At 38.4% G+C, this 26,698-nt stretch overlaps 1 protein-coding gene across 4 annotated transcripts in view; it reads right to left on the bottom strand.

The window, feature by feature from the left end:
- Positions 1-26,698, bottom strand: part of LOC149831912 (protein ANTI-SILENCING 1-like) — a 135,222-nt gene that overhangs the window by 71,799 nt on the left and 36,725 nt on the right. For all 4 annotated transcript variants that reach the window (XM_090014216.1, XM_090014217.1, XM_090014219.1 and 1 more), the window contains exon 5: positions 23,474-23,500. In XM_090014216.1, coding sequence (XP_089870342.1) covers positions 23,474-23,500 — 27 coding nt within the window. The remainder of the gene's footprint in view (positions 1-23,473; positions 23,501-26,698) is intronic.

Raw genomic sequence — 26,698 nt, 5'->3', positions numbered from 1 at the left:
TTATTGATTAGGGGCATCTAACCATTTGTGTGGAAATAAATGTGATTTTTCAAATTTGAATAGTGTTGCTAATCTTAAAAAGGTTGTTCTTGCCGATGGGAGTTCTTCTCCCATTGTTGGCCAGGGAAATATCTCCATCTCCCCTACTCTTCAGTTATAAAATGTTCTCCACGCCAATTCATTCCCTCAAAATTTGTTATCTGTTAGTCGTGTTGCAAAGGAATTGAAGTGTCGAGTAATATTTGATCCTGCCTGTTGCACTTTTCAGGACTTGCTGACGGGGAAGACGATTGGTGGAGGCTATGAGGAAGGTGGAGTCTATTATCTACACCAACTAGTTGGCTATGTTCACTCTGTTAGTTTTGCAACTTGCAGTCCGTTCCACGATGGAGAGCTGCAAAACAGAGAGAGGTAGAGAAAGGGAGAGAGAGGTTTGGGAAAACCGATACCCTGCTGTGCATGGGTCGGCTGCTGTGTATTACTTTATGTTAACATGAGATTACAAACAAAATTAGGGTACTAGAATACCCTTTTTACAATAATCAATATTACAAAATGCCATTAATGAAGAAGTGGGTGTCAAGGGTCATGGATCTTCAGATCCATGACCCGTAACCAGAGAAAACACTTATTTTCACCCTCCCTCAAGTTGTGCATGATCTTGAATCATGAACAACTTGCCTTTTAACGTCCAAAATCTGTCTTTAGTCAATCCTTTTGTAAATATATCCGCCACTTGATCTGTAGTTCGAACAAATTCAGGCTCAATCTCTTTCTCTTCTACCTTTTGTCTCACAAAATGCTGGTCTATTTCAATATGCTTGGCACGACTGTGATGAATTGGATTAAAAGACATACTAATGGCACTCTGGTTGTCACACAAAAGAAGTGAACGAGATATCGATTCTCCTACTTCTGTCAATAGATGTCTAACCCAAGTAGCCTCAGCAGTGGCGGCTGCCATTGACCTGTATTCAGCCTCTGTACTGGATATGGCAACAGCCTTTTGTTTCTTACTACTCCAAGAAACCAAATTCATCCTAATAAATACACAATAGCCGGATACTGATCTGCGTTCATCTGGATCTCCCGCCCAGTCCGCATCAGAATAAATAGTGATCTCATGTGCACTTTGCCCATTTGTCTTTCGTTTATATATGAGACCATCCCCAACCGTTCCCTTCAGATATCGTAGTATCCGTTTAACTGCTTCCATATGCCCTTCACATGGGGCATGCATAAACTGAGAAACTTGATTCACCGAGTATACTATATCAGGGCGAGTAAAAGTGAGGTATTGTAACATACCCACTATGCTACGGTACTGTGTGGGATTATCAAATGGATCTCCATCTTGAGAGCTAAGCCTTTGATGAAGAACGCTAGGAGTGCTTAAGGGCTTGCAGTCTTTCATACCCGCTTTATTAAGAACATCAATAGTATACTTATGTTGAGTGAGAGTCATTTCTTCAGAGGAACTGTCAACTTCAACTCCAAGAAAGTACCGTAGTTTGCCAAGGTCCTTCATTTTGAACCTCTGATTCAAGAGATGTTTGACTTCTTCAATGTGGTCATTGGAACTGCCAGTAATGATGATATCATCCACATATATCAACAACAGAGTAATTGTGTCTTGGTCCTTAAATATAAATAAGGAGTGGTCAAGAAGAGATTTCTTAAAACCATATTTTTGTATTTCAAGAGAAAAGCTGTCAAACCAAGATCGAGATGCCTGCTTCAATCCATATATCGCCCTTTTAAGTCTACAGACATATTTTGTAGGATTACCTTCTGCGTAACCAGTGGGTTGTTCCATGTAAACTTCTTCTCTCAAATCTCCATGAAGAAAGGCATTCTTCACATCAAGTTGGCTAATGGTCCATTGGTGTTCAATAGCTAAAGAAAGTATGACTCGGATTGTCCCCATCCTCACCACTGGACTAAAGGTTTCATCATAGTCCTGTCCTTGCTCCTATGTAAAACCTTTGGCTACAAGTCTCGCCTTGTATCGCTCTATAGTCCCATCTGGTTTATACTTTATTTTGTACACCCATTTCGAACCAACAACATTTTTGTCAGGTGGTCTTGATACGACATCCCACGTACCACATTCATGTAGAGCTTCCATCTCCTCATTCATAGCTTCAATCCATCTTCTGGAATTTGATGCTTGAGAGAACGTTGTGGGTTCATCTTCTTTATTCAAGGCTGTTAGAAAGAGTTGAAAATCTAATGAGAAATTTTCATAACTGACCCACCTTTCAATTGGATGACGAGGACGTGTGGATCTTCTAGTATCAACAATGTTGGATGTTGAGGATGTGTCCATGTCTGAATCAACTATAGTGGGTGACTCTCTTTCTCGTCGAGTATAGACAAAGCCTCTATATCTTCCTGGATTCAAAGTTGAGTCTGTATTTTCATGATCAATCATCCCATCAGTAGACACAGGTATCTTATCCTTTTGAGTGCAATTTGAGCAAGCATCACTAGCTCCTGTGAGAAGTTTATAGTTCAACCAAGGATAGTAAGCCTGAACTTCATGTTTTGATTCTGAAGAACTATTACATTGACAATCAAAATTCAATTCATCAAAGATGACATTTCTTGATATTTTGATGCGCTTGCTCACCGGATCATAGCATCTGTACCCTTTATAGTCATCGGCATAACCCACAAACCTGCACTTCAAAGCCTTGTCCTGAAACTTATGTCTCTTTGAACTGTCAACATGAACATAGCATAAACAGCCAAACACATGCAAATCATAGTAGTTGGGGTGAATACCAAAAAGAGACAAGTAAGGAGACTTGTTTTCCAAAATAGTCATGGGCAATCGATTTATCACATGAACTGCAGAATGAAAAAGCCTCTGTCCATAAAGTGATCGGAAGCTTACTATCATGCATCATGCTCATCGCACTCTCAACAATATGGCGATGCTTTCTTTCAGCAATTCCATTCTGCTGAGGTGTGTGCGGGCAAGACACCTTTTTCCTTATCCCATTACTTTGAAGAAAGTTAGTAAAGTCAATGGAAGAGAATTCACCTCCTCCGTCACATTGGAAACTTAGGATGTTTTCAGAAAATTGGTTTCTGACAAAGGAATGGAAGTTACGGAACAACTTGAAAGTCTCAGATTTATGTTTCATGAAAAATATCCAGGAATAGCGAGAATAACTGTCAACAAATAAAAGATAGTATCTAGTTCCAGACATAGAAGCAACTGGAGCAGGCCCCCAAACATCAGAACAAATAGACTCAAAAGGTCTTGAAGCTCTTTTATTGATAGAATGAAATGGTAAAACATGACTCTTACATAAGAGACAACTAGAACATTTGTTGTCATTTACATTTATTCCTAAACTTGACTTGGGAATGAGGTTACTTGAAACAAGCTTCTCAATGAAATTATTGCTGCAGTGACCTAGACGACCATGCCAAAGATTTGGCTTATTGATTTCAGAGACACTAAAAACGCAGGTAGGATTTTCAGAAGACAATGGTGATTAGAGCTTCAAGTTTGGGTCTGCAGAGCGAATATGTGCTGAAGGATCTTCTTGAAAAACATACATATTGCCTTGCCGTTTCCCTCTAGCGAACGTCTCTTTCGTGCAGAGATCCTTAACAAGAACAGAAGAGGGAGTAAATTCAACTGAGGCTTTGATATCATCAACAAGTTTAGAAACTGAAACAATGTTTTTCTTGATATTAGGGGCATAAAGAACATTTGAAAGATTGATGGAAGATTCAGGTAAGGGTATGATGGAGTTTCCAATATGCGAAACAGAGTGGTGTGATCCATCTCCAGTAACTATACTACTTCTACCAATGTAAGGAACAAGTTTTAGGAGCTTACCTGCATCACCAGTAACATGAGTCGCTGCGCCAGAATCCACGTACCAAGTGCCTTGTTCATTCTGTTTCAGATTCAATTCTGCTAAGGCTGACAATAACAACTCTTTTACTTCTCCGCTGGTCCTTGTATTGTCTGTGCCTCTTTTTGCTTCAATTTGTGTTGATTTTCCTTTATTTAGGGGATTGAACCAGCAGTTAGCTTTGATATGCCCCCTTTTATTACACAGAAAGCAAGTAGGAATTGGCCTCTGTCTTTGTGGGTTGGTATATGAGTTGGGGGTAGGCAATAATCCACGACCTCCATGACCACTTCTACCTTGTGCTCCTTTTCCCTTGATATCATAGTTTCCTCGTCCTCGTGCATAAGTAACCCCTGTAGCAAGAACTTCTTGTGCCCTAGTATGCATAGATGATTCTTCAAAAAATCCCTTTAGATTCATCTCATATTGTAACAATTTTGCACGCAGATCTTCAAAATTGGGCAGCTCAGGTAAACATAACAGAGAAGTGACAATCATATGATAGTCGTGTCCCAATCCACTGAGGGTTTGCTATACCAAATCTTTATCAGAAACTGTACTTCCAACAACTGCTAACTGATCTGTGATGACCTTCATTTTGTTCAAATATTCCATGATGGTCATGGACTCCTTTCTTAACATTTGAAATTCTATTTTAAGAAACATAATCCTGGCCTGAGAAACCTGTGAGTATGTCTGAACAAGTCTGTTCCAAAGTTGCATGGCAGTGCAGTCATCTGGAATGGCTACAAGAACCTCTTGTGAGAGTGTTGATGTAATATAAGCAACAAGCGCTTGGTCTCTTTTCATCCAAGCCACAAATTCAGGATTTCTAACATATACGGATTCCCCTTTGCTGTCCCTTTCTTCTTGTGATATGAACTCAGGAGGAACTGGAATGGATCCATCCAGATGTCCAGAAAGATCCTGACTCCTAATGAAATGTATGATTTGCCTCTTCCAAGTCAAGAAATTACCATTATTTAATTTTTCAGACACAAGTTGGCTGAGGAAACATGAAGAAAGAACTGACTGGTTAGGAAGAGAATTCATGTTTCACAGAATGAAGAATGTATTCAGCACAATCTACTTTTACACCTGCAGGTCTGTAAATTTTTTTTTTTTTTTTGCAGGAACTAATTCAGATTGCTGATATGAAACAGAAATTTAATGACAATCAGATTTCTGATTTGTATATGAAATGGAATATCGGATATGAAAATCCAAAAAAAATTGGAAGATTCCTAATGTATCGGCTTGTTAATGGCTGAATGAGGGAATCTGGGCTGAAGCACTCAAGAGATAAAAATAAACAGTGGCGAAACCAAGGTTCGGCCACCACCAAAGTAGGAGAAAAGGAAACTGTTGGAAGATAAATTGAGAAAAGAAGAGGATGAATAAGACGTGAATCCAAAGAGAACAGAATTAGTTGGGTCAGTCGTGAGTCCCAGAAACCAGAAAAAATCTGAGTTGTCTGGGTCAGTCGTGAACCCAGAAAGAGGCGAGAAACAGGCTGAGACTGACTGGGTCAGTCGTGATTCCAGAAAGAAATAGGAAACAGGTGTAGGATCTGCTGAGACTGATTGGGTCAGTCGTGATTCCAGAAAGAAATAGGAAACAGGTGTAGGATCTTCAGACTTTGGAATGAAACTAACTAGGTCAGTCGTGAATCCAAAAAGAAAAGAAAACAAGAACAGCCGTACCTTTTTTTTTTTGATTGATTTTCAGACTTTGGAAGAGGAAATAGAGGAGAAAAGGATCTTCAGACGTGTCTTTTGAATCGATCCCAGTTTCAGCTGAAGCGTGGCTCTGATACCATGTTAGTTTTGCAACCTGCAGTTTGTTCCACGTTGGAGAGCTGCAAAACAGAGAGAGGTAGAGAAAGGGAGAGAGAGGTTTGGGAAAACCGATACCCTGTTGTACATGGGTCGGCTGCTGTGTATTACTTTATGTTAACATGAGATTACAAACAAAATTAGGGTACTAGAATACCCTTTTTACAATAATCAATATTACATAATGCCATTAATGAAGAAGTGGGTGTCACGGGTCATGGATCCTCAGATCCATGACCCGTAACCAGAGAAAACACTTCTTTTCACACTCGACAAGTGAGTCCTCTTCTAGTCTGTTGTTTTGGCATCATCGTCTTGGTCATCTTCCGTTGCTTAAATTGCGTAGAGTTATTCCTCATATCTCGCCGTCCACTATTCTGTTGTGTGAAGCATGTCAGCTTGGGAAGCATCATAGAAGTTCATTTCCGTCTAGTCAGAGTCCTTCAAGTAAATATTTGTTTGATCTTCTTCATGTTGATGTTTGGGGTCCAAGTAAAATTCATAGTTGTTTTAAGTGTCATTATTTAGTCATTGTAGATGATTTTTCCAGATTATCTTGGGTATTCCTGTTAAAATATAGGGTTGAAGCCCCCATTATTCTCAAATCCTTGATTATTGAAATAAAAACTCAATTTAATTCTTGCATCAAAGTGGTTTGCACCGACAATGCTCTTGAATTCAAATCCTCTGAATTATTACAATTTTACAAAAAACTTGGGATCCAACCTTAGACTTCTTGTCCTCATACCTCGCAACAGAATGAAGTAACGGAGCGCAGGCATAGACACATTCTAAATGTTGCTCATTGCCTTATGATCAAGTCTAATATGTCTGCGTCTTACTGGGGAGATGCGGTTTTAACTGCGGGATACCTAATAAACTGTATGCCCTCATCCTCTGTGGGGGATCGTATTCCCATTCAAATTCTCAGACTTGAAGCTCCTCTTTTTCATATCTCTCCAAAGGTGTTTGGTTGTGTGTGCTTTGTTCATAAACTTGGTCCCAATCGAGATAAATTGTCATCTCAATCTATAAAATGTGTTTTTATTGGGTATCTCAAGCACCAAAAAGGATATCGGTGTTATGATCCCATATCCTAGAGAGAGTATGCCAGTGCGGATGTTTCCTTTTTTTAGTCTATCCCATATTTTTCTAGTACTTCTCCCAGAATACATGCTATTCAAGGTGATTCCTTTCCTCTTCCTGTTCCTCCTTCTCCATTAGAGTATGTCAGTCTTGAGCCTCTTGTTCCAAATCCGACTCTGTCTCGTTACAAAAATCCTCCTATAGTGTACACACATCGAGCTCCCCCAACTCTATGCCTGTGCCCTTCGCTTCTCCAAAGGTGAGTGTTCCTGACCCTATTGACGATCATTTTTTTTATGGTGATTTACCTATTGCTCTTCGAATGGAAAAAAAGGCAATGTACACTTCATCATATTTCTCAGTTTGTTTATGAGGCAAGACTTGGTGACAATATGAAGAATTTTGTATTAGCATTATCTGTTGCATCAGTTTCTGTCAATCATCATCAAGCTCTTATGGACCCCTAATGGGTGAATGCCATGCAAGATGAAATGGATGCACTGCTTTCTTGCAGAACATGGGACTTAGTTGAACCTCCACCTGAGGCTGATATTATTGGTTGTAAACGGGTCTATACTATTAAGTATAACTCAAATGGATCGATTGATGGTTTAAAACTCGTCTGGTTGCGAAAGGCTATACTCAAACTTATGTTGTGGACTAAAAAAGGTGCAAAAGGATCCAACCCGGAATCCGACCCGATCCATGTAAAAATAAATGTGTACAATATACGTTATATTTTAATTGGGTCTGGATACACCAGACCCGGATCCAAACCTCTGTAAAAATTAAGTTATAAATGAATAGTTTAGGTCACGATTTCACATTGAAATCGTAGCAGCGACTCACCTCTTGCTTTCATCTCTTTGTTTCTCTCTCTCTCTCTTTCTCAACGCAGGTATGGGTGGATTTCTAACATGGTATCAGAGCGAAGATCTGTCTAAGGGCAAAAAAAAAGGGAAGGAGGTTTCCCGCAGGTGCGACCATCAGAGTTTTGAGGTTTTTCCCCCTTTTTCTACTCTTCTTTGTTTCCTTCTTCTCTCGTTCTTTCCTCCTCGTTCTTTTCCCTTTTCTGAATTTTTTTTGTGTACCCACATCGCACGTGGGCTTGCTTCTCTCTTGGATCTGAGATTCAGTTTCAGTTTTTTTCCTTTTTCTACTCTTCTTAATTTCCTTCTTCTCTCGTTCTTTTCCCTTTTCTGATTTTTTTGTGTACCCACATCGCACGTGGGCTTGCTTCTCTCTTGGATCTGAGATTCACGTGAATCATGTTCACGTGAACCCAGATCGTAAAAAAAAAAACAAACAAAAATGAGTGGCTGAAACCCAGACCTATCGAGTGCCCCATTTCATTTTTTTTGTTGGATATTGCCTGCGTGACTCCTTTTATTGTTATCGTTGGTCCAATCCCCTCCACGCATATATTTCTACATATTCAAATATATTTGTTGTGAAGTTCCCTTTCGTGTTTCTCTTTTGCTACTTGTTTGAAAATATATTTAACGTGGGAAAGTTTCAATATCAATTTTCTCGAGTGCAAACAAAGGGGTTCAGTCTCTCTATTCTCTGAATCTAACAGCCCCTCTATTCTCTGAATCTGACAGTCGTAAAAAAAAAAGGGTGGAGCATTTCGTGAGCACTCTTGTTGAATTTCATTCTCTATGGATCCTTATTCCTCCCAATCACATATTTCTTCAAGTTTTCTCAATCAACTCGTTTCTGAAAAGTTGAATACCTCAAACTTCTTGATTTGGAATAGGCAAATCATTCCTTTTATAAGAAGCCAAGGACTCTTAGGTCACCTGGATGGAACCACCACAGTCCCACCAGAATTTGCTCCAAGAAAAGAGAAAGATGATCAAGGGGAGAGTTCGATCGTGTATGTCAAAAGTATAGAATTTCTCAATTGGGAAAAGGTTGCATACATCACCTCAACCCTGTCTCAAGAGGTCCTTGTTGCCATTCCCGACAATTGTACAACACTACAACTCTGGGAACGACTGGTTCAAACGTATTCACAGGTTTCTCAAGCAAGGATGGTTTTTCTGAAAAGAGAATTTCAGTTATTAAGAAAAGACTTCATGGCCATCATGGAATATTTGAACAAGATAAAGATCATTACAGATCAGCTTGCAGTTATAGGATGTGTTGTAAGTGACAATGACATGGTGCAACAAACTCAGAGTGGATTGGGATCTGACTACAATATGATAGTCACTTCACTATTGTGCCTTCCTGTTCTTCTTAACTTTGACGAGCTACGAGCCAAATTGATCCAGTATGAAATAACTCTGAAGGGATTCTCTGAAGAAACACACATTCACCCAAATTCTCAAGAAGTTTTTGCCACAGGCGTGATTTACGGTAAAGGACGGGGACGAGGAGGACAAGGGTGAAGTGGATACGGAGGGCGTGATCTGCTTCCCACTCCAAACTGTAATGAAAAGAGGCGGAAGCACCAATAGAGCAAGTGTCACTCTTTAAGAGTGATCACTAGAGCCAAGAACACAAACAACAAATGTGCACACATAAAAAACTCTCAAATATGGAAATGACTTAAAGTCATAAGTTGGATATTATTGAAGAAGAGAAGAGAGGGGTATAAAACCCATACATTTAAGAGAGGAACACCTCCTCTATTTATAGAGGAGGAGAGCACAAGAAGAGACCACAAGGGGGCTCCCTTGTAGTCGTTGGGAGCCCCCAACGGTCAGAAATCTTACCGTTGGGGCCCCAACGACTACAAGAGTGGGGCCCCTTGTGGTTCCAACAAAAAGCAAAAAAAAAGAAAAAGAAAAAAAAGGAAAAAGGAAAAAGAAAAAAAAAAGCAAAAATAAACAAGGTACATTTGTAGTTTTACAATAATACCCCTATCGGGTATTTTACAAAAAAGCAATATGTATATATATATATATACATATATGTATATATATACTTATATATATATACAAATGTATATATATAAGTATATATATATATATATATATATTTTAACACGCCCCCTCAAACTTTACGGGGAGAAGACCGAAAGTTTGCTAAGGAGGAACATAAATCGTGGAGTTGAAAGTGCTTTGGTGAAGAAGTCAGCTAGCTGATATTCTGAAGTAACATATGGCAATGAGATAGTCCCTCTGAGATATTCGTCTCGAACGTAATGGCAATCCATCTCAATATGCTTTGTCCGCTCATGAAAGGTGTGATTGCTGGCAATGTATATCGCACTTTTGTTATCACAGCAGAGCTTGGTAGGAGTGGAAATGAGGACGCCCATGTCAGCAAGGAGACTTCTGAGCCATACGATTTCCATAGTTGTCATCGCCATAGCTCGATAATCAGCTTCAGTAGATGATAAGGAGACCTTCTGCTGCTTCTTGCATCTCCACGAGATGAGAGATTCACCTAAAAAAATACAAAGACCCGTAATTGAGATACGATCATTGGGATTTCCTCCCCAGTCAGCATCAGCAAAAGCAGTCAATTCAAGAGATGAGGAAGAGGATAAGAAGAGTCCCTTGGAGATGGTATTTTTGATATATCGCACAATTCTCATTACGGCCGCCATATGAACCGTGGTAGGTGCGTGCTGAAACTGGCTCACTACATGAACCGCATGAGCTATGTCAGGACGGGTGAGGGATCCAATTAATTGACGGTAGGGAGTTGGATCTTCAAGAAGAACACCATCTTCAAGTCTTAGTTTCGCATTGATAACTTCGGGAGTCTCAACTTTCTTTTCATCAGATATTCCTGATTTGGTACAAATTTCAGCAGCTAGCTTCATTTGAGATAAGATGTATCCACGTTCGGAATAAGCCACTTCAATTCTTAAAAAATATCGCAAATAACCAAGGTCAGACATATCAAAGGTATCTTTTAACATAGACTTAACATCATTTACTCCATTTTTGTCATTCCCAGTGATGATCATATCATCAACATACAGCAAAAGCATGATAATGGAGTCACCTGTCCTTTTAACAAAAAGAGCAGTGTCAGTATAGCAAGAAGAAAAACCTAAATTGATTAATACATTACTAAACCTGTCATACCAAGCTTTAGGAGCTTGCTTAAGACCATATAAAGCCTTTTTTAATTTTAAAACTTTTCCATTTAAATTCATACCTGGAGGTGGTTCCATATAAACTTCTTCATTTAAATTACCATTCAAAAAGGCATTTTTAACATCAAGTTGAAAGATGGGCCATTTTTTAACAGAAGCTATAGCAATAAGGGCTCGAACACTAGTCATTCGAGCAACTGGGGCAAAAGTTTCATCATAGTCTACCCCATACTCTTGGGCATAACCTTTGGCTACCAACCTAGCCTTATATCTTTCTAATGAACCATCACTCTTAGTTTTTACTTTAAACACCCATCTACATCCAATGGGTTTCTTGCCATTTGGAGGATCAATATTTTCCCAAGTTTGTGCCTTTTTAAGGGCATTAAGTTCAAGTTCCATAGCTTCATTCCAATGATCATATTGTTTAGCATCATTGTAAAGAGATGGTTCATGAAAGGAGTGAATAGCAAGAAGACATGCTCGATAATTAAGGGAAAAGGAGTCAAAAGAGACAAATCTATTTGGAATCTTAGGAATGCGATTTGATCTTCTTTGAGAGGTTTCTTCTATCGACTCATTTTGAGAAAATCTTTCAAGGGCACATGGAGGATTTCTTTCATTCCTTCTAGAGTAAACTTGTATTTGTCTTGAAGCATTTTCTTCTAAGTTTTGATCATTATTTGGATGTTCAACAAGATCTTCATTAAGAGGTTCATTAAGATCAACATGATCATCTATGATGTTTTCTTGAGGTAACAAGTCAAATAAAAAAGAATAGTCAATATTTTCATTTGGTTGATGCGAAAAACCATTTTCTTCTTCGAGGAATGTGACATCTTTTGAGATATAAAGTTTATTATTAAGTATGTCAAAACATCTATATCCTTTTTGTTTTTCGCCATATCCCAAAAAAATACATTAAATAGCCCTAGGAGAAAGTTTATCATTTTTGCGAGTTAAAACAAAGCATTTACATCCAAAAATTCTTAATCTTTTATAATCGTGAGACATATTGTAAAGTTTTTCAAATGGAGAAAGATTTTTCAAAGAGGATGAAGGTATTCTATTGATGAGATATGTTGAAGTTAGAACCGCTTCGGCCCAAAAGGATTTTGGGATATTTTTTGAAATCAATAATGTTCTTGTAGTTTCTATTATGTGCCTATGCTTTCTTTCCGCAAGACCATTTTGTTGCGGAGTGTTGGGACAAGAACGTTGATCACAAATTCCATTTTCTTTTAAGTAATTTTGAAAATCATTAGACATATATTCACCTCCCGAATCGGACCTAAGAATAGATAGATTTCCCAAAAATTGATTTTTAACCATCGAATGAAATTCTTTAAAGAACGAAAAAACTTCAGATTTGCGGCTTAAGAAGTATATCCACGTAAATCTAGTGAAGTCATCAATAAAGACCACATAATACGAAAAACCTCCTTTAGATAAAATTGGGGAAGGTCCCCATACATCGGAATGAACAAGTTCAAAAGGCCGAGTGGCAAAATAACTTCTTTGAGGAAACGGAGTAGCTTTAGATTTCCCAAAAATGCAATCTTTACAAGTCATGTGATTGCTTTACAAGTATTGTCCAAAAAAAGGGAGAAGAGACATTTTTACAAAATTTGGAAGACCAAGTCTCTCATGCCAAATTCCAATACTTTTGTCTTTAACAAGATTGCAAGATGACTTAGATGGAAGCGTCAAAAAGTCCATAAAATAGAGATCACCCCTTCTATGGCCTTGCCCAATCAGCTTCCCTGACTGGAGATCCTGCACGATGCAATCTTAAGGTGAGAAAGAGACTTGGCATCCATGGTCGGTGATTTGGGAAACGGAAAAAAGATTTAAATTAATTTTTGGAACAACTCTTACTTTAGGAACAAAAAAGTTTTGAGAATTTTTGAAGTCAAGTGTTTCAATACTTTCTATTTTTAATGACGTTCCATCGGCCGTTGAAACATAGGAGGACATGGGTTCGGAAAAAACATTGGAAAGGGAGGTTTTATGAGATGTCATATGGAAAGAAGCACCAGAGTCTAGTATCCACATACCTGGAGGTGATGAAGAGTAGGCGATGGCGGCTCCGGATGTTGAAGGAGAAGACTTGAGAAGGTGTTGGAGAACTTCAGAGATATGATTAAGAGTTTCTTTGATATCTCCTTCTTTGGTACTTTCTTCTTTCTTTGGAGAATTTTCTCCAACCGCGGCAACCTTTCCTTTAAGCTTTGGACAAACCGGTCTAATGTGCCCCGGTTCATTACAATAGTGGCATATGATCCCCTTTCTAGGCCCATTGATATTTTTGTTAAAGTGGGAAGGTCTATATGCTTTAACATTTGATCCAGGCCTATTAACGGCCAAAACTTCATCATTCCTAATGCTCAAACCAAGTCGAGTTTCTTCTTGACATACCTCGGCAAGAGCATCTTCAATAGGCAGGGCTTTGCTTCTATGTAGAAGAGATGCCCTCACTTGTTCAAATTCCGGGCGAAGCCCATGAAGAAATTGAAAAAAGTGCTCATTTTCAATTTGTTCCCTTCTTAGTTCAATGTCTTATGGAGCAACCCATTTGGGCTCAAGAAGGGCAAGCTCATCCCAAAGAGGGGTTAGAGAGCTAAAATAATCCCGAACACTCATATCCATTTGTTTGGTGGAACGAATTTTTTCTTGACAAAAGAATTGCCGAGCAAGATCCTTTTGGGTATACATACCCTTAAGAAAAAACCAAGCCTCATTTGCTCTTCTAAACTTGGCAATATTGGCACAATTTTTAAGATCTACATTGTTCATAAACCATGCCAAAATTTTGGCATGGTTACTTTCCCAATCCTCGATTTTGGATTGATGTTCATTAATGGCTTTGATGCGCTCATCGCCATCTAAAGCCTTTTCAACTTCATTTTCAATTTTGGTAAGAACAAGAGAGGGTTCGGGAGTAGTCCCCATAACAAAACCCCAAAGTTTCTTACCTCTTAGATGATTTTCCACAGCGGAGGCCCACATGAGATAGTTGGACCCATTTAGCTTGAAAGAGAGCTCCACTTTAGAGTCACGTTCCATCGGCACCAAATACTCTTCCTTTCTTCAAAACTTTGAGAGGCACGCTTTCCAAGATGACAAAAAAGAAAAAAGCCCAATCACCAACCGAGCTCTGATACCATGTAATGAAAAGAGGCGGAAGCACCAATAGAGCAAGTGTCACTCTTTAAGAGTGATCACTAGAGCCAAGAACACAAACAACAAATGTGCACACATAAAAAACTCTCAAATATGGAAATGACTTAAAGTCATAAGTTGGATATTATTGAAGAAGAGAAGAGAGGGGCATAAAACCCATACATTTAAGAGAGGAACACCTCCTCTATTTATAGAGGAGGAGAGCACAAGAAGGGACCACAAGGGGGCTCCCTTGTAGTCGTTGGGAGCCCCCAACGGTCAGAAATCTGACCGTTGGAGCCCCAACGACTACAAGAGTGGGGCCCCTTGTGGTTCCAACAAAAAGCAAAAAAAAAGAAAAAGGAAAAAAGGAAAAAGGAAAAAGAAAAAAAAACAAAAATAAAAAAGGTACATTTGTAGTTTTACAATAATACCCCTATCGGGTATTTTACTAAAAAGCAATATGTATATATACATATATGTATATATATACGAATGTATATATATAAGTATATATATATATATATTTTTTAACACAAACATGTTAGCTCATGCGCAAGGACCAAGATTCATCCCTACTTGCTTCCTTTGTAACAAAAAGGGGCATATCAACGCGAACGGCTGGAATAATCCAGAAAATAAAGGAAAGGGTCCACACAGAAACCAAAAGAAGATTCGCAAATACCAGAGACAGTGGAGAGATTAAAGATCTGCTGATATCTGCCTTGTCAGAGTTGAAATTGAAGCAGAATGACGAAGGCACTTGGTTTGTCGACTCAGGAGCAACGACTCATGTGACAGGCGATGCAGGTAAAATTTCTAACCCTATTCCTTATTTTGGAAAAAAGTAAGATTGTCACTGGAGATGGATCCCACAATCCTGTTTCTCATATTGGAAAAATTGTCATTCCCATGTCATATTCTACTCTTACTCTTTCTGACGTTCTTCATGCTCCTGACATCAAGAAAAATATTGTCTTTGTTTCCAAACTTATTGATAATAATAATGCTTCAGTTGAATTTACCCCCTCTTCTGTGCAGGTCAAAGACCTACGCACGAGGGAAATATTCGTTGAAGGAAAGAGACGAGGCAATATATATGTCTTTGAAGAAGCTCCATGTCATGTTGTCCGCCCTGTTGATCTGAATTTGAAGCCTTCATTAGAGTCATGTTCACCCTTTTATGCTAATGTTTTTAGTATTTCTGAATGTAATAAGTCATTCTTATGGCATAGTCGATTAGGACATTATGGGGGTCATTTTATTGAAAAACTTGTCTCTAATAATCTCATTCCAAAAGAAAGTCTCAATGGGGATGAGAGCAGTCATAAGTGTTCCAATTGTCTTTCATGCAAGAGTCATGTATTGCCTTTTCATTCAATTAATAAGACAGCTTCAAAACCTTTTGAGATTATTTGTTCTAATGTATGGGGACCCGCCCCAATTGTCTCTGGAACTAAAAGCATATACTACTTAATCTTTGTTGATAGTTATTCTCGATACACTTAGATATATTTCATAAAAAATAAGTCAGAAGTCTTCTCTTTGTTTCAAAATTTTCTTTCCTTGGTCAAAAATCAATTCTCTGAGTCCATTCAATTTCTCCAATGTGATGGAGGTGGGGGATTCTCATCCTGTGATTTTATTTCTTTTCTTCAAAATAACGGAATAGGAAGAAGGGTGTCCTGCCCTCACACTCCTCAACAAAATGGAATTGTTGAACGAAAACATAGACATATCGTTGAAAGTGCCATGAGTATACTTCATGACAGTAATCTTCCCATCAACCTCTAGACAGAAGCTTTCCATTCTGTCGTGCATGTGATAAATAAACTGCCCATGATTGTTCTGGAAAATAAGTCTCCTTATCACTGTCTTTTTGGAGCTCATCCTAGTTATCATGATCTGCGTGTTTTTGGATGTGTTTGCTATGCGCATATTGATCAGTCTCTGAGAAACAAGTTTCAGGACAAGGCACAGAAGTGTAGGTTTGTGGGATATGCAGATGACTACAAAGGATATAGGTGTTATGATCCATCAACAAACGTATCAGAATCTCAAGAAATGTTGTCTTTAATGAACAAAACTTTGATGACAGAGCTGATGCAACGAACATGCCAACTAAAGTTTACTATCCTTGGCTGAGTTTAGAACTTTTTGTTGGCTCCAATGAAGCATGTTCCTCAGATTGCGTGCAACAAGAAGAAAAGATGTTTGAGAACACTGGGACGTTGGGATCACAGAATGCAGAGGAAGTACCAAGTATATACAAAGGCATTGTCTATTCCAGACAGAGACCGATAGCATCAAGTCATTCAGATCATGTCTCAGACACCAATCCAACTCCTTCTCTTACTCTTGAGGTCAGAAAATCAAACTGCATACGACATCCTATTGACAAGTGGGTTAGCTATAACAACTTTTCCTTGGATCTTCAACTCTTTTTAACTGCCCTCAATAAGGAAGATGAGCCCATTATGTACTATCAGGCAGCCACTTCTACCAAATGGGTAGAAGCCATGAATGATGAAATGCAAGCCTTGCATGAATGTGGAACTTGAGAAGTTGTTCACAGACCACTTGACAAAAATGTTGTCGGATGTAAATGGGTCTGTAAAATAAAGTACAAGCCAGATGGAACCATTGAACGATATAAGGCAAGGCTTGTGGCAAAAGGATTCACTCAAGAAGCAGGGCAAGACTATGATGAGACCTTTAGTCCGGTTGTAAGAATGGGAACAATTCGAATTATTATTTCTCTGGTTGTTAAACATGGATGGAAGCTGAGTCACCTCGATGTGAAAAATGCATTCTTGCATGGAGATTTGAAGGAGGAAGTATACATGGAGCAACCCCCTGGATATCAAGAACAAAATGGTAAAACCCATGTGTGCAGGTTAAACAGAGCTATCTATGGTCTGAAGCAAGCATCTCGCTCTTGGTTAGATAGCTTCTCGCTAGAGATTCAGAAACATGGATTTTCACGTTCCATGTTGGACCACTCATTATTTATTTTTAAAAGTCAGACTGTGACCACTCTATTATTAATTTATGTCGATGATATTATCATCATAGGAAACTCTACCGCTCACAGTCAAGAAGTAAAAGGCTTGCTAGGTCAAAGGTTCAAAATGAAAGATCTTGGAGTTTTACGTTATTTTCTTGGTGTAGAAGTTGATAACCAGACTCATGGTTTGACACTCACTCAGCATAAGTACACCGTAGACGTTCTCAGCAAGGCAGGTATGAAAGACTACAAACCTCTAGGAACTCCGAGTGTGCTTCATCAAAAACTTAGCGCTGATGATGGAGATCTGTGTGATAACCTCACCAGATATTGAAGCATAATAGGAATGTTACAGTACCTCACATTCACTAGACCTGACATCATTTATTCAGTCAATCAAGTGTCTCAATTTATGCATGCGCTACATACTGGACATATAGAAGCGGTCAAGAGAATCCTTAGATATCTGAAAGGGACTATTGGGGATGGATTGATATATTCACCATAGTTATATGGCAAAGATGAGCACAAACTTACTGTATACTGTGACGCAGACTGGGCAGGAGATCCTGACGAACGAAGATCTACATCAGGATATTGTGTCTACATTGTCAGAAATTTAGTCTCTTGGAGCAGTAGAAAACAAAAGGCTATCGCTAGATCAAGCACTGAGGCTGAGTATAGATCCATGGCTGCTGCTACTGCCGAAGTCACATGGATCAGGCATCTACTAACTGAAGTAGGAGAAAAGATTTCTCACACTACCTTGCTATATTACAACCAAAGTGCTATCAACATGTCATTCAATCCAGTACATCACAGTCGTGCTAAGCACATTGAGATTGACCAACACTTTGTGAGACAGAAGGTTGAAGAAAAAGATATTGAACCTGAATTCATCAGTACTGAAAGACAAGTTGCAGACATATTTACCAAAGGGTTAACAAAGGATCGTTTTTGGATGCTTAAAGGCAAGTTGTGCATGGTCCAAAACCATGATCAACTTGAGGGGGGGTGAAAAAGGTGCAAAAGGATCTGACCCGATCCATGTAAAAATAAATGTGTACAATATACGTTATATTTTAATCAGGTCTGGATACACCAGACCCGGATCCAAACCTATGTAAAAATTAAGTTATAAATGAATAGTTTAGGTCACGATTTCACATTGAAATCGTGACAGTCGCTCACCTTTTGCTTTCATCTCTTCGTTTTTCTCTCTCTCTCTTTCTCAACGCAGGTACGGGTGGATTTCTAACATGGACTTCTTTGAAACATTCTCTCTTGTTGCTCATCTTGGGACTATTCGTCTTGTTTTGTCAGTCACAGTGCACCATGGTTGGTCTCTATGTCAACTTGATGTGAAAAATATCTTTCTGTATGGAGACTTGGAGGAGACAGTTTACATGCAGCAACCTCTGGGGTTTGAAGTTCCGGGAGAGTGTCAGAAGGTATGCAAGTTGAACAAGGCAATATATGGTCTCAAACAGAGTCCCCGTGCGTGGTTCTCCAAGCTGGCTGAGATCATGTCAGTATTTGGGTTTGTCTGATCTGCCTCAGATCACTCTCTTTTTATTAAAAAAACTTGCACAGGGATTGTGGTCATGATAGTATATGTTGATGATATTATAGTCACAAGAAGCAATATATGGTCTCAAACAGAGTCCTCGTGTATGGTTCTCCAAGCTGGCTGAGATCATGTCAGCATTTGGGTTTGTCTGATCTGCCTCAGATCACTCTCTTTTTATTAAAAAGACTTGCACAGGGATTGTGGTCATGATAGTATATGTTGATATTATAGTCACAGGAAGCAGTGAAAAAGACATTTTTGACACAAAATCCCATCTTCAGAAACACTTTGTGACTAAGGATCTAGGACCACTCAGATATTTCTTAGGCATAGAGGTTGCAAGGAGTAAAGAAGGATTGGTTCTGTCACAACGGAAATATGTCTTGGACCTGCTGAAGGAAACAGGGATGTTAGGTGCGAAACCTGCAAGGATTCCTATGGATCCCAAGTCTCCCGTTATCGGTTATCGCTCCTTGGTTGACAAGCTATTATATGTGACTGTGACCAGACTTGACATATCTTTAGCCGTGAGCAAGATAAGTCAATTTATGGACAAACCTACAAAGACTCGTTGGGATGCTGTAATGATGATTCTCAAATATCTAAAGTTCTCCTCTGGTAAAGGACTATGGTTTAAACAAAACCCTTCTTTAAAGGAAAGTGCCTATTCAGATGCAGATTATGCAGGGTCGGTTGTTTATAGAAAGTCCACGACTGGATTCTGTGTGTTTGTTGGAAGGAATCTGGTTACTTGGAGAAGTAAGAAACAAACTATTGTTGCCAGGTCGAGCATTAAGTCAGAGTATCGGGCTATGGCTCAAACTGCTGCTAAGATGATGTGGGTTAAATCTGTGTTGACTGATCTCCAAGTGAAAGTCTCATTACCTATGGAGATGATATGTGATAATAGAGCGGCTACTTATATTGCCAATAACCCAATATTTCATGAACGGACAAAGCATATTGAGGTGGATTGTCACTATGTACGTGACCTGGTCTAGACTGGGTACATTTGCACCACGCACATATCTTCAGAGAACCAAATTGTTGATGTCTTCGCAAAACCCCTAGCAAGTTCAAAATTTTCAAAATGTTGTGACAAGCCGAGCATTATTGATATATATGCTCCAGCTTGAGGGGGAGTGTTGAGAAGTAGTCATCGTACATATGGGTAGTTTGGTAACTATTCAAGAGGTTAGGGGCATTATTATAAATAAGGTGTTTCAGTCTAATCTCTCTATTTAAGTGAGATTAGACCTAATGAGCATATACGATCTCTCTCTCTCTCTCTCCTCTATTTTGCTAGAAACCCTAGGCGACTGCAACATAGGAAACAAAGGGTGTAAATGAAAAGGTGGAGATTCAAAGTGAGCATGTTCAACCAAGAGAGAGTCAGTTTGGACAAACCTATTCAAGAAGACATGAAAATGTTGTCGAAATTCCTTTCTTGGATTAAGTGGAGGTAGAGCCAGAGAGAAGAGAAGAGGCCAATTTTGATCCTATTCCTTTGGTAGCTGAATTCGGTCACCTAAATTTAGAGTCTTTGTCTGAGTTATCTTCTCTCCTTAATCCTTTTCAGATACGTAGAAACTCTAGAAATTCAATTCCTCCTTGATTTGTATCATATGAGTCTTTCTCTCCTAAACATCATGCATTTTTTAGCATTGATTCATTCTTATATTGAGTCTCGGTCTTGTGTAGAGAGTCTTATGTAGAGGCAGTTGGAAAGGAGGAGTGGCAAAGAGTTACGGCTAAAGAAATGAGAGCACTTGAGATGATGCAGGCATGGGAATTGATAAAACCTCTGCCAGGGAAGAATATCGTTGGGAATAAGTGGATTTATAAGATAAAGACCAAGGGAGATGGGTCAATTGAAAAATATAAGACAAGATTAGTGGCAAAAGGTTATAATCAATGGTATAGAATTAACCGTTGAAGTCTTCGCTCCAATAGCTAATATGACCACTATTCATAAAATGCTTGTTGTGGTTGTAGTACGACGGTAGAATCAGTGGCAATTGGATGTCAAGAATGCCTTATTGAATGGAAACCTGGAAGAAGTATATATGAAACTGCCATAAGGATATTCAGGTTCAGAGGGCAGAGTTTGCAGACTTCATAGAGCAGTATATGGACTCAAACAGGCACCACAAGCCTGGTTTGAGAAGTTTAATTCAACGGTGAAATCTCTTGGATTTGGGCAGAGTCACCGTGATCCTGCCTTGTTTGTGTCTTCCTCTGTGCTTGGGAAATGTATAATACTTCTCTATATAGATGATATGATTCTCACAAGAGATGACTTAGAGAGAGTTGAGAAAACCAAGAAGTTGGCTAGTATGTTTCAGACTTTCTTGGTCCGGAGATAGCATACTACCAAAGGAGATTGTACTTGTCCCAACCATAGTGACAAAAGTTAAAAACGACAAAATATCATTTTTCAAAAACTTGTTAGAATTTGAAAAATTATCATAAATCTTGCATTTTTTCGGCAAAATCTCGGCAATAAAAAATAAATTAAAATATAAAAAATATTTTTATAAGAAAATAGTATTAAAATTAATTAAAAATAAAAACATGGTTTTTTCATGATAAATAGCCATTTAAAAAGTAAATATCACGTTTAAATCGCAGTAATTATGTTTTTTCATAAATCCCACAATATTTTGAAAATCTCGCAAGAAATTGCTTTTTTAAACGTTCAGACAATTTCTCACAATATTATCATGACATTTTCATAAATCTCTCGATATTTGTCACTATGATTCCAACATAAGTATGCAACAGCTTTGGTGGTAAAGTCAAGGCCGCTAGATGATTCAAGAAGAGTTAGTTCCCCTGTGAAAGCAAATTTGAAGATGAGAGCCTCAGATGGAGTAGAACTTGAGAATCATGTAGTATAAAGACAACTAGTTGGGAGTCACGTATACTTGGCCATATCCAAGCCAAATATTACCTACGCAGATCATGTACTCAGTCAATTTATAGTGCTCTCAGGTCAATCCATTTAGCCGTAGTACTGAAGATTATTAGATATGTGAGAAACACTATGCACTATGGTATGTTCTTTTCATCATCATCTGCCACAACTGATTTTGGAGGCTCTACTCAGGATCGTCTCTCTACCATTGGTTTCTGTATTTTTCTTAGAAGCTCCCTGATATCATGGAAGAGCAAGAAACAACAAAAGGCTGCCTTATCCATAACAGAAGCTGAATATAGAGCTAGCTGAAGTCACTACTGACATTATTTGGATTCGATGGTTATTGGGTGAGTTGGGAGTCTCCATTGTGTACAAGACTCATTTTATTGTGACAATGAGTGTTATTCATATTGCAAAGAATCTAGAGTTTTATGAGCAAACCAAACATATTGAAATAGACTGTCACTATACAAGGATTATGAAGATGGAGTTATTGCTTTGGAACATGTGGGCTCAAGGAATCAGATTGCAGATGTTTTTACTAAGGGTCTTACTCCTCATTTTAACTCATTCCTTTCCAAACTCGGAATGATTTCGTTGCATCATCCCAAGTTTGAAGGGGGGTGTTAAGAATTGTGTAAAAAGTTGTATTACTAACAGTATGCTGCCCCTTTATATTTAATATTCTTTTGTACATAACAACATTATTAGGGACAGTTTTGTCTTGTAAAACTTTCTTTTTTTATTTTGCCCTAAAGTGTATCTTGAGTAAGTCGACTTGTATAAGGGAACTCGCCCTTTTTTACAAACTAATTAAGCTTTCTTCTTTAGAGTGTATCCTCTCTCTTCTCTGCTTCGAATAGACACATCATAGTTAGCTAAGCTATATAACAGTCACAACACCGGACCCGTGTCAACACGGGGAAGGGTACCAGGCGTATTGTGAGTACGCCACGGGTTAGGTCCTGCACTATGCCGGGTCAGGTCCTGCACTATGCCGGGTCAGGTCCAACACAGACCTGACCCCTCTTACTTAAGAACACCCCCCCCCCAACATCAATCTCACACTCTTCCCCCATCTCTTGCTCTCCCGACTCATTCTCTCTCTCCGAACACTCACTCTTCCCTCCTCTCTTGCTCTCCCGACGGTCTCTCTTCCACCATCCATGCAAAAAGAGAGAGAGAAGAAGAAGAAGAAGGTGAGAGAGAGAAGAAGAAGAAGAGGTGGAGGAGGAAAGAGAAAGAAGGTGAGAGAGAACCTTTTATGCCTTTTTCTTCTTCTCCTCATTCAGACTCCTTTCTTCCTTCTTCTTCGGTTTCAGACCCCCAAAGAGAGAGAGGCAGTGGGACAAATACCCCCCTCCCTCTTCTTCTTTTTATACCCCACAGTTTCTTTTTATTTTTTAAATATTATAACTTTAGCTTTTTTACCCTTTTTTATTGAAAATATCAGTTAAACCCTTTTTATCAAAACTATCAATCAGCTCCTCACATTTATTAAAAACATCAATAAAACTAATTTTTTACTAAAAACTGCATTGGATCTATAAACCATTATATGGATCTTACATTGGACCCACACTATATACATAGATGTATCCCCCTACCTACATTTTTTGAAAATGTCGTATAGTAACCACCCCCTTACCCATACCCATGTGATATAGTAGCTAAGTTAAAAGATAGAGATCATGGCTAGGTCCCTGGTGTGCTAATTGACAATCAACAGAAAAATGTATAGCCATATTATCCAACAAACAAGGTTTTCAAAAAAGTGTATAGCCATATTATCAGAGAGGTTTTCAGAAAAGAGTACAAAGCTCAGCCTTTAAAAGCTTTAAAGCACTAGTGCTCATATAACAGAACATGATAAATATTTTTTACTTATATTCTATGTATACTTTTATGAAATAACAGAAGTAAAACAACATATGAAGTGAAAATTGCGTACTCACAAGCTCTTTGAACCATTTACTTTTGTCCTGCAAGCAAAAAACACACAAGCAAATAATATGATCAGCTCAAAAACATACAATAAATATTTCTTACAACAACTGAGAAAAAAAAAGTGTTAACCATTTAGATAAAACTATTTGTTAAAGAATTATTGAATATTCAGGACATTTTGGCATATCCTGCAATTGTGTTAATGCAAAACTACAGTACAAAACAGTAACTCAATATGTAATAGCCAGTGTGTGCAGTTGAGCTGTTAGGATACTGCCCATCTTGTTTTGCCATAGGCAACATGAACAACAGCTCAACAGCCGTGAACAGCTCAAATATGTGTGAATTGTTCAAGCTTAGGAATTTAGGGTATGTAAAAAAAGTTTAAGGAAATTCCAAAACACAGATATCAATGGAGAATGCATGACTTTAGATACAAAATTTGCCCTGATACCATGGCATCAAAACATAGCTCAAGGCAAGTGAGGGCACAATGGTCATTGATTCGTCAGTGTTCCATGGTGCATACAGGTGACACTAAACCCGCCAACTCCATGATTTTCTGCACCAGTTGAAGTCAACCCAGATTGTTAATAACTACACATTTAACACTTTACAGATTATGTTATAGGGATTCGAGTTTGGGTCTCCATGTTTAGGGTGCATGACACAACACATAGATAAGCAAAAGTGACACCTTTATATGTTTTTAATAATTTTAATATGGATGGCCTCTTCTCCACCCCTCCCTCCTCCTGGCCCCTCCTCCTCCTCCTTGCCTCAACCCTCTTCAATCTCCACTCAACCCTCTTCTAGCACTTGCCTTACATCACATCCAACTTCTATTCCCGACTATCAAATGATTTTCCCTTCCTTCCCCTGGAGATTGTAGCCTCCCTTTTCTTCCTGGTCATGAACCCATCTCCTTTCCCCCAAACCTTCTTTTGTTGCACCCTCCAATTGTGCTAACCGTGACATGCCACCATTATTTACAGCATTTTAATCAAGGTTACATCCTATGTCAAGTGGGCTACGCCCCTATAACAACAAGAAAGTGCCATCAAGGGCATCAAGTCTCTGAAGTGTGCACCCAATGCTTAGAGATTACAATACGTGACTTGTGTCACCATAAACCCTTGATGGTCTAAAATATGTTCGAATGATGTGTATTAGGCCTATATTTTTACACAACCTGATCACACCTAATCAGAGATGCCCAGGCATGACGTTTTATTAAGGTCTATTGCATACATCTATGCATTGCATACACAAGAGAATCAATAAATAGATTGATTAAAACCAAATTGCACATAAACTGAAAATCCGAACTGCAACATACGCATCCCTAATCCAAATGAATTGTAGCGAGCATCTAGAAATCACTCTGAAACTACATCCTAGCATGTCAACTTCAAGATTTAGTACACATCTGACTATTAACCATAAGAACCAACAGTGGCATAAGCATAGCAACAATCTTATCTTTCTTTTTCCCATGGAAATTTCTCCAAATAATCTTCCAGCAAATTTAAAACATTAAAAATGTAAAATTAGTAAATTTTTAAAAATTGACAATTACATAACAGAAGTTTTTCAAAAAACTAAACACCAGTATAACATCTTGTAATGAAATGAGCTAAACCCAAGGACATCGCTTATGGACAAACAAGAACACACTTCAATCAAGTAGAATACTTGATTGAATAATACAAACCACCCACACAAGGGTCAAAATATAAATATTATTGAGTGGAGAAACCCTCCAAGAGAGATAGAATTACAATGGCCTTCAAGGCCTTTTTATAAAGCAAATGAGCCAAGAGGGGGCAGCTCCAACTGGCTGTTGGGCTGCCCCCAAGCTGTCCCATCACTGAAAAAGCTAAAACTTCAGCTGGAAAAGCAGAAAATAAAAAACAAAAAAGAACTAAAGGTTAGTCAGCCCCTAATGGGCTGACGCCTATTACAAGAAATGACCAAAATACCCCTGATAGGTATTTCGGTTTACACAAATATATATATATATATATATATATATATATATATATATATATATATATATATATATATATATATATATATCTTAATACCCCCCCCTCAAACTCATGGTGGAACAACCGAGAGTTTACCAAGTAGAAAGTGAAATCTAGGTGACGGAAGTGCTTTGGTGAAGAAGTCCGCAAGTTGGTACTCAGATGGAACATAAGGAAAATTGATAGTCTTCTTCAAGAATTTTTCACGAACATAGTGGCAATCCGTTTCAATGTGTTTTGTCCTCTCATAGAACGCATGATTGCTCGCAATGTATACAACACTCTTGTTGTCACAGCATAGTCTAGAAGGTCCTGAGATGTGAATCCCCAAATCCTCCAGCAGTTGTCGCAACCATTAATTAAGATGTAGTCGTTTTCATGGCATGGTACTCAGCTTCAGTGGAGGAAAGAGATACCTTTTGTTGCTTCTTACATTGCCATGAGATGAGAGAATCACCTATAAAGACACACAAACCAGTAGTTGAGCGTCTATCATTTACATCCTCTCCCCAGTCAGAATCAAAATATGCAATGACTTCTAACGAGGAAGAGGATGATAAAAACAATCCATGACTTATGGAATTCTTAATATATTTAATAATTCTCATTACAGCACTCATATGTACTGTAGTGAGAGCATGCTGAAATTGACTGACAGAGTGAATAGCATGAGAAATATCAGGACGAGTAATAGAAAGGTAAGACAAATCTCCAATCATTTGTCTGTATGGGGCTGGACATCGCAGAGGTTCTCCATCATCTTTCTTCATTTTTGCATTTATGACCTCTGGAGTGTCAACCCATTTTTCAAATGAGAGTTCTGATCGCTCAATGATTTATGTTGCATATTTAGTCTGTGACAAAAAAGTAACCACGAGGTGAATAAACTACTTCAATTCCAAGAAAATATCGTAAAAAGCCAAGATTTGTCATATCAAAGTTATCTTTGATATGATTAACTCTCTACTTATCGCCTCATGTGATTATCATATCATCAACGTAGAGTAGTAGTATAACCATTCTTGCATTGAAAGACTTAACAAACAATGCAGTGTCAATAAAACAATATTTAAAATGAAGTTGTGTCATCACATTACTAAACCTATCATACCAAGCTTTGGGAGCTTGTTTTTAGCCATACAAAGTTTTCGTAGTGGAAAAAAATTTCATGTGCTAAACTCAAACCTGGTGGAGGATCCATAT

Source organism: Nuphar pumila, chromosome 7 (genome assembly GCF_984573655.1).
Source record: "Nuphar pumila chromosome 7, dmNupPumi1.hap1.1, whole genome shotgun sequence".
NCBI classification, from domain to species: Eukaryota; Viridiplantae; Streptophyta; class Magnoliopsida; order Nymphaeales; family Nymphaeaceae; genus Nuphar; species Nuphar pumila.
The sequence above is the reverse complement of the archived record's forward strand: the minus strand, read 5'-3'. Positions and strand labels throughout refer to the sequence as shown.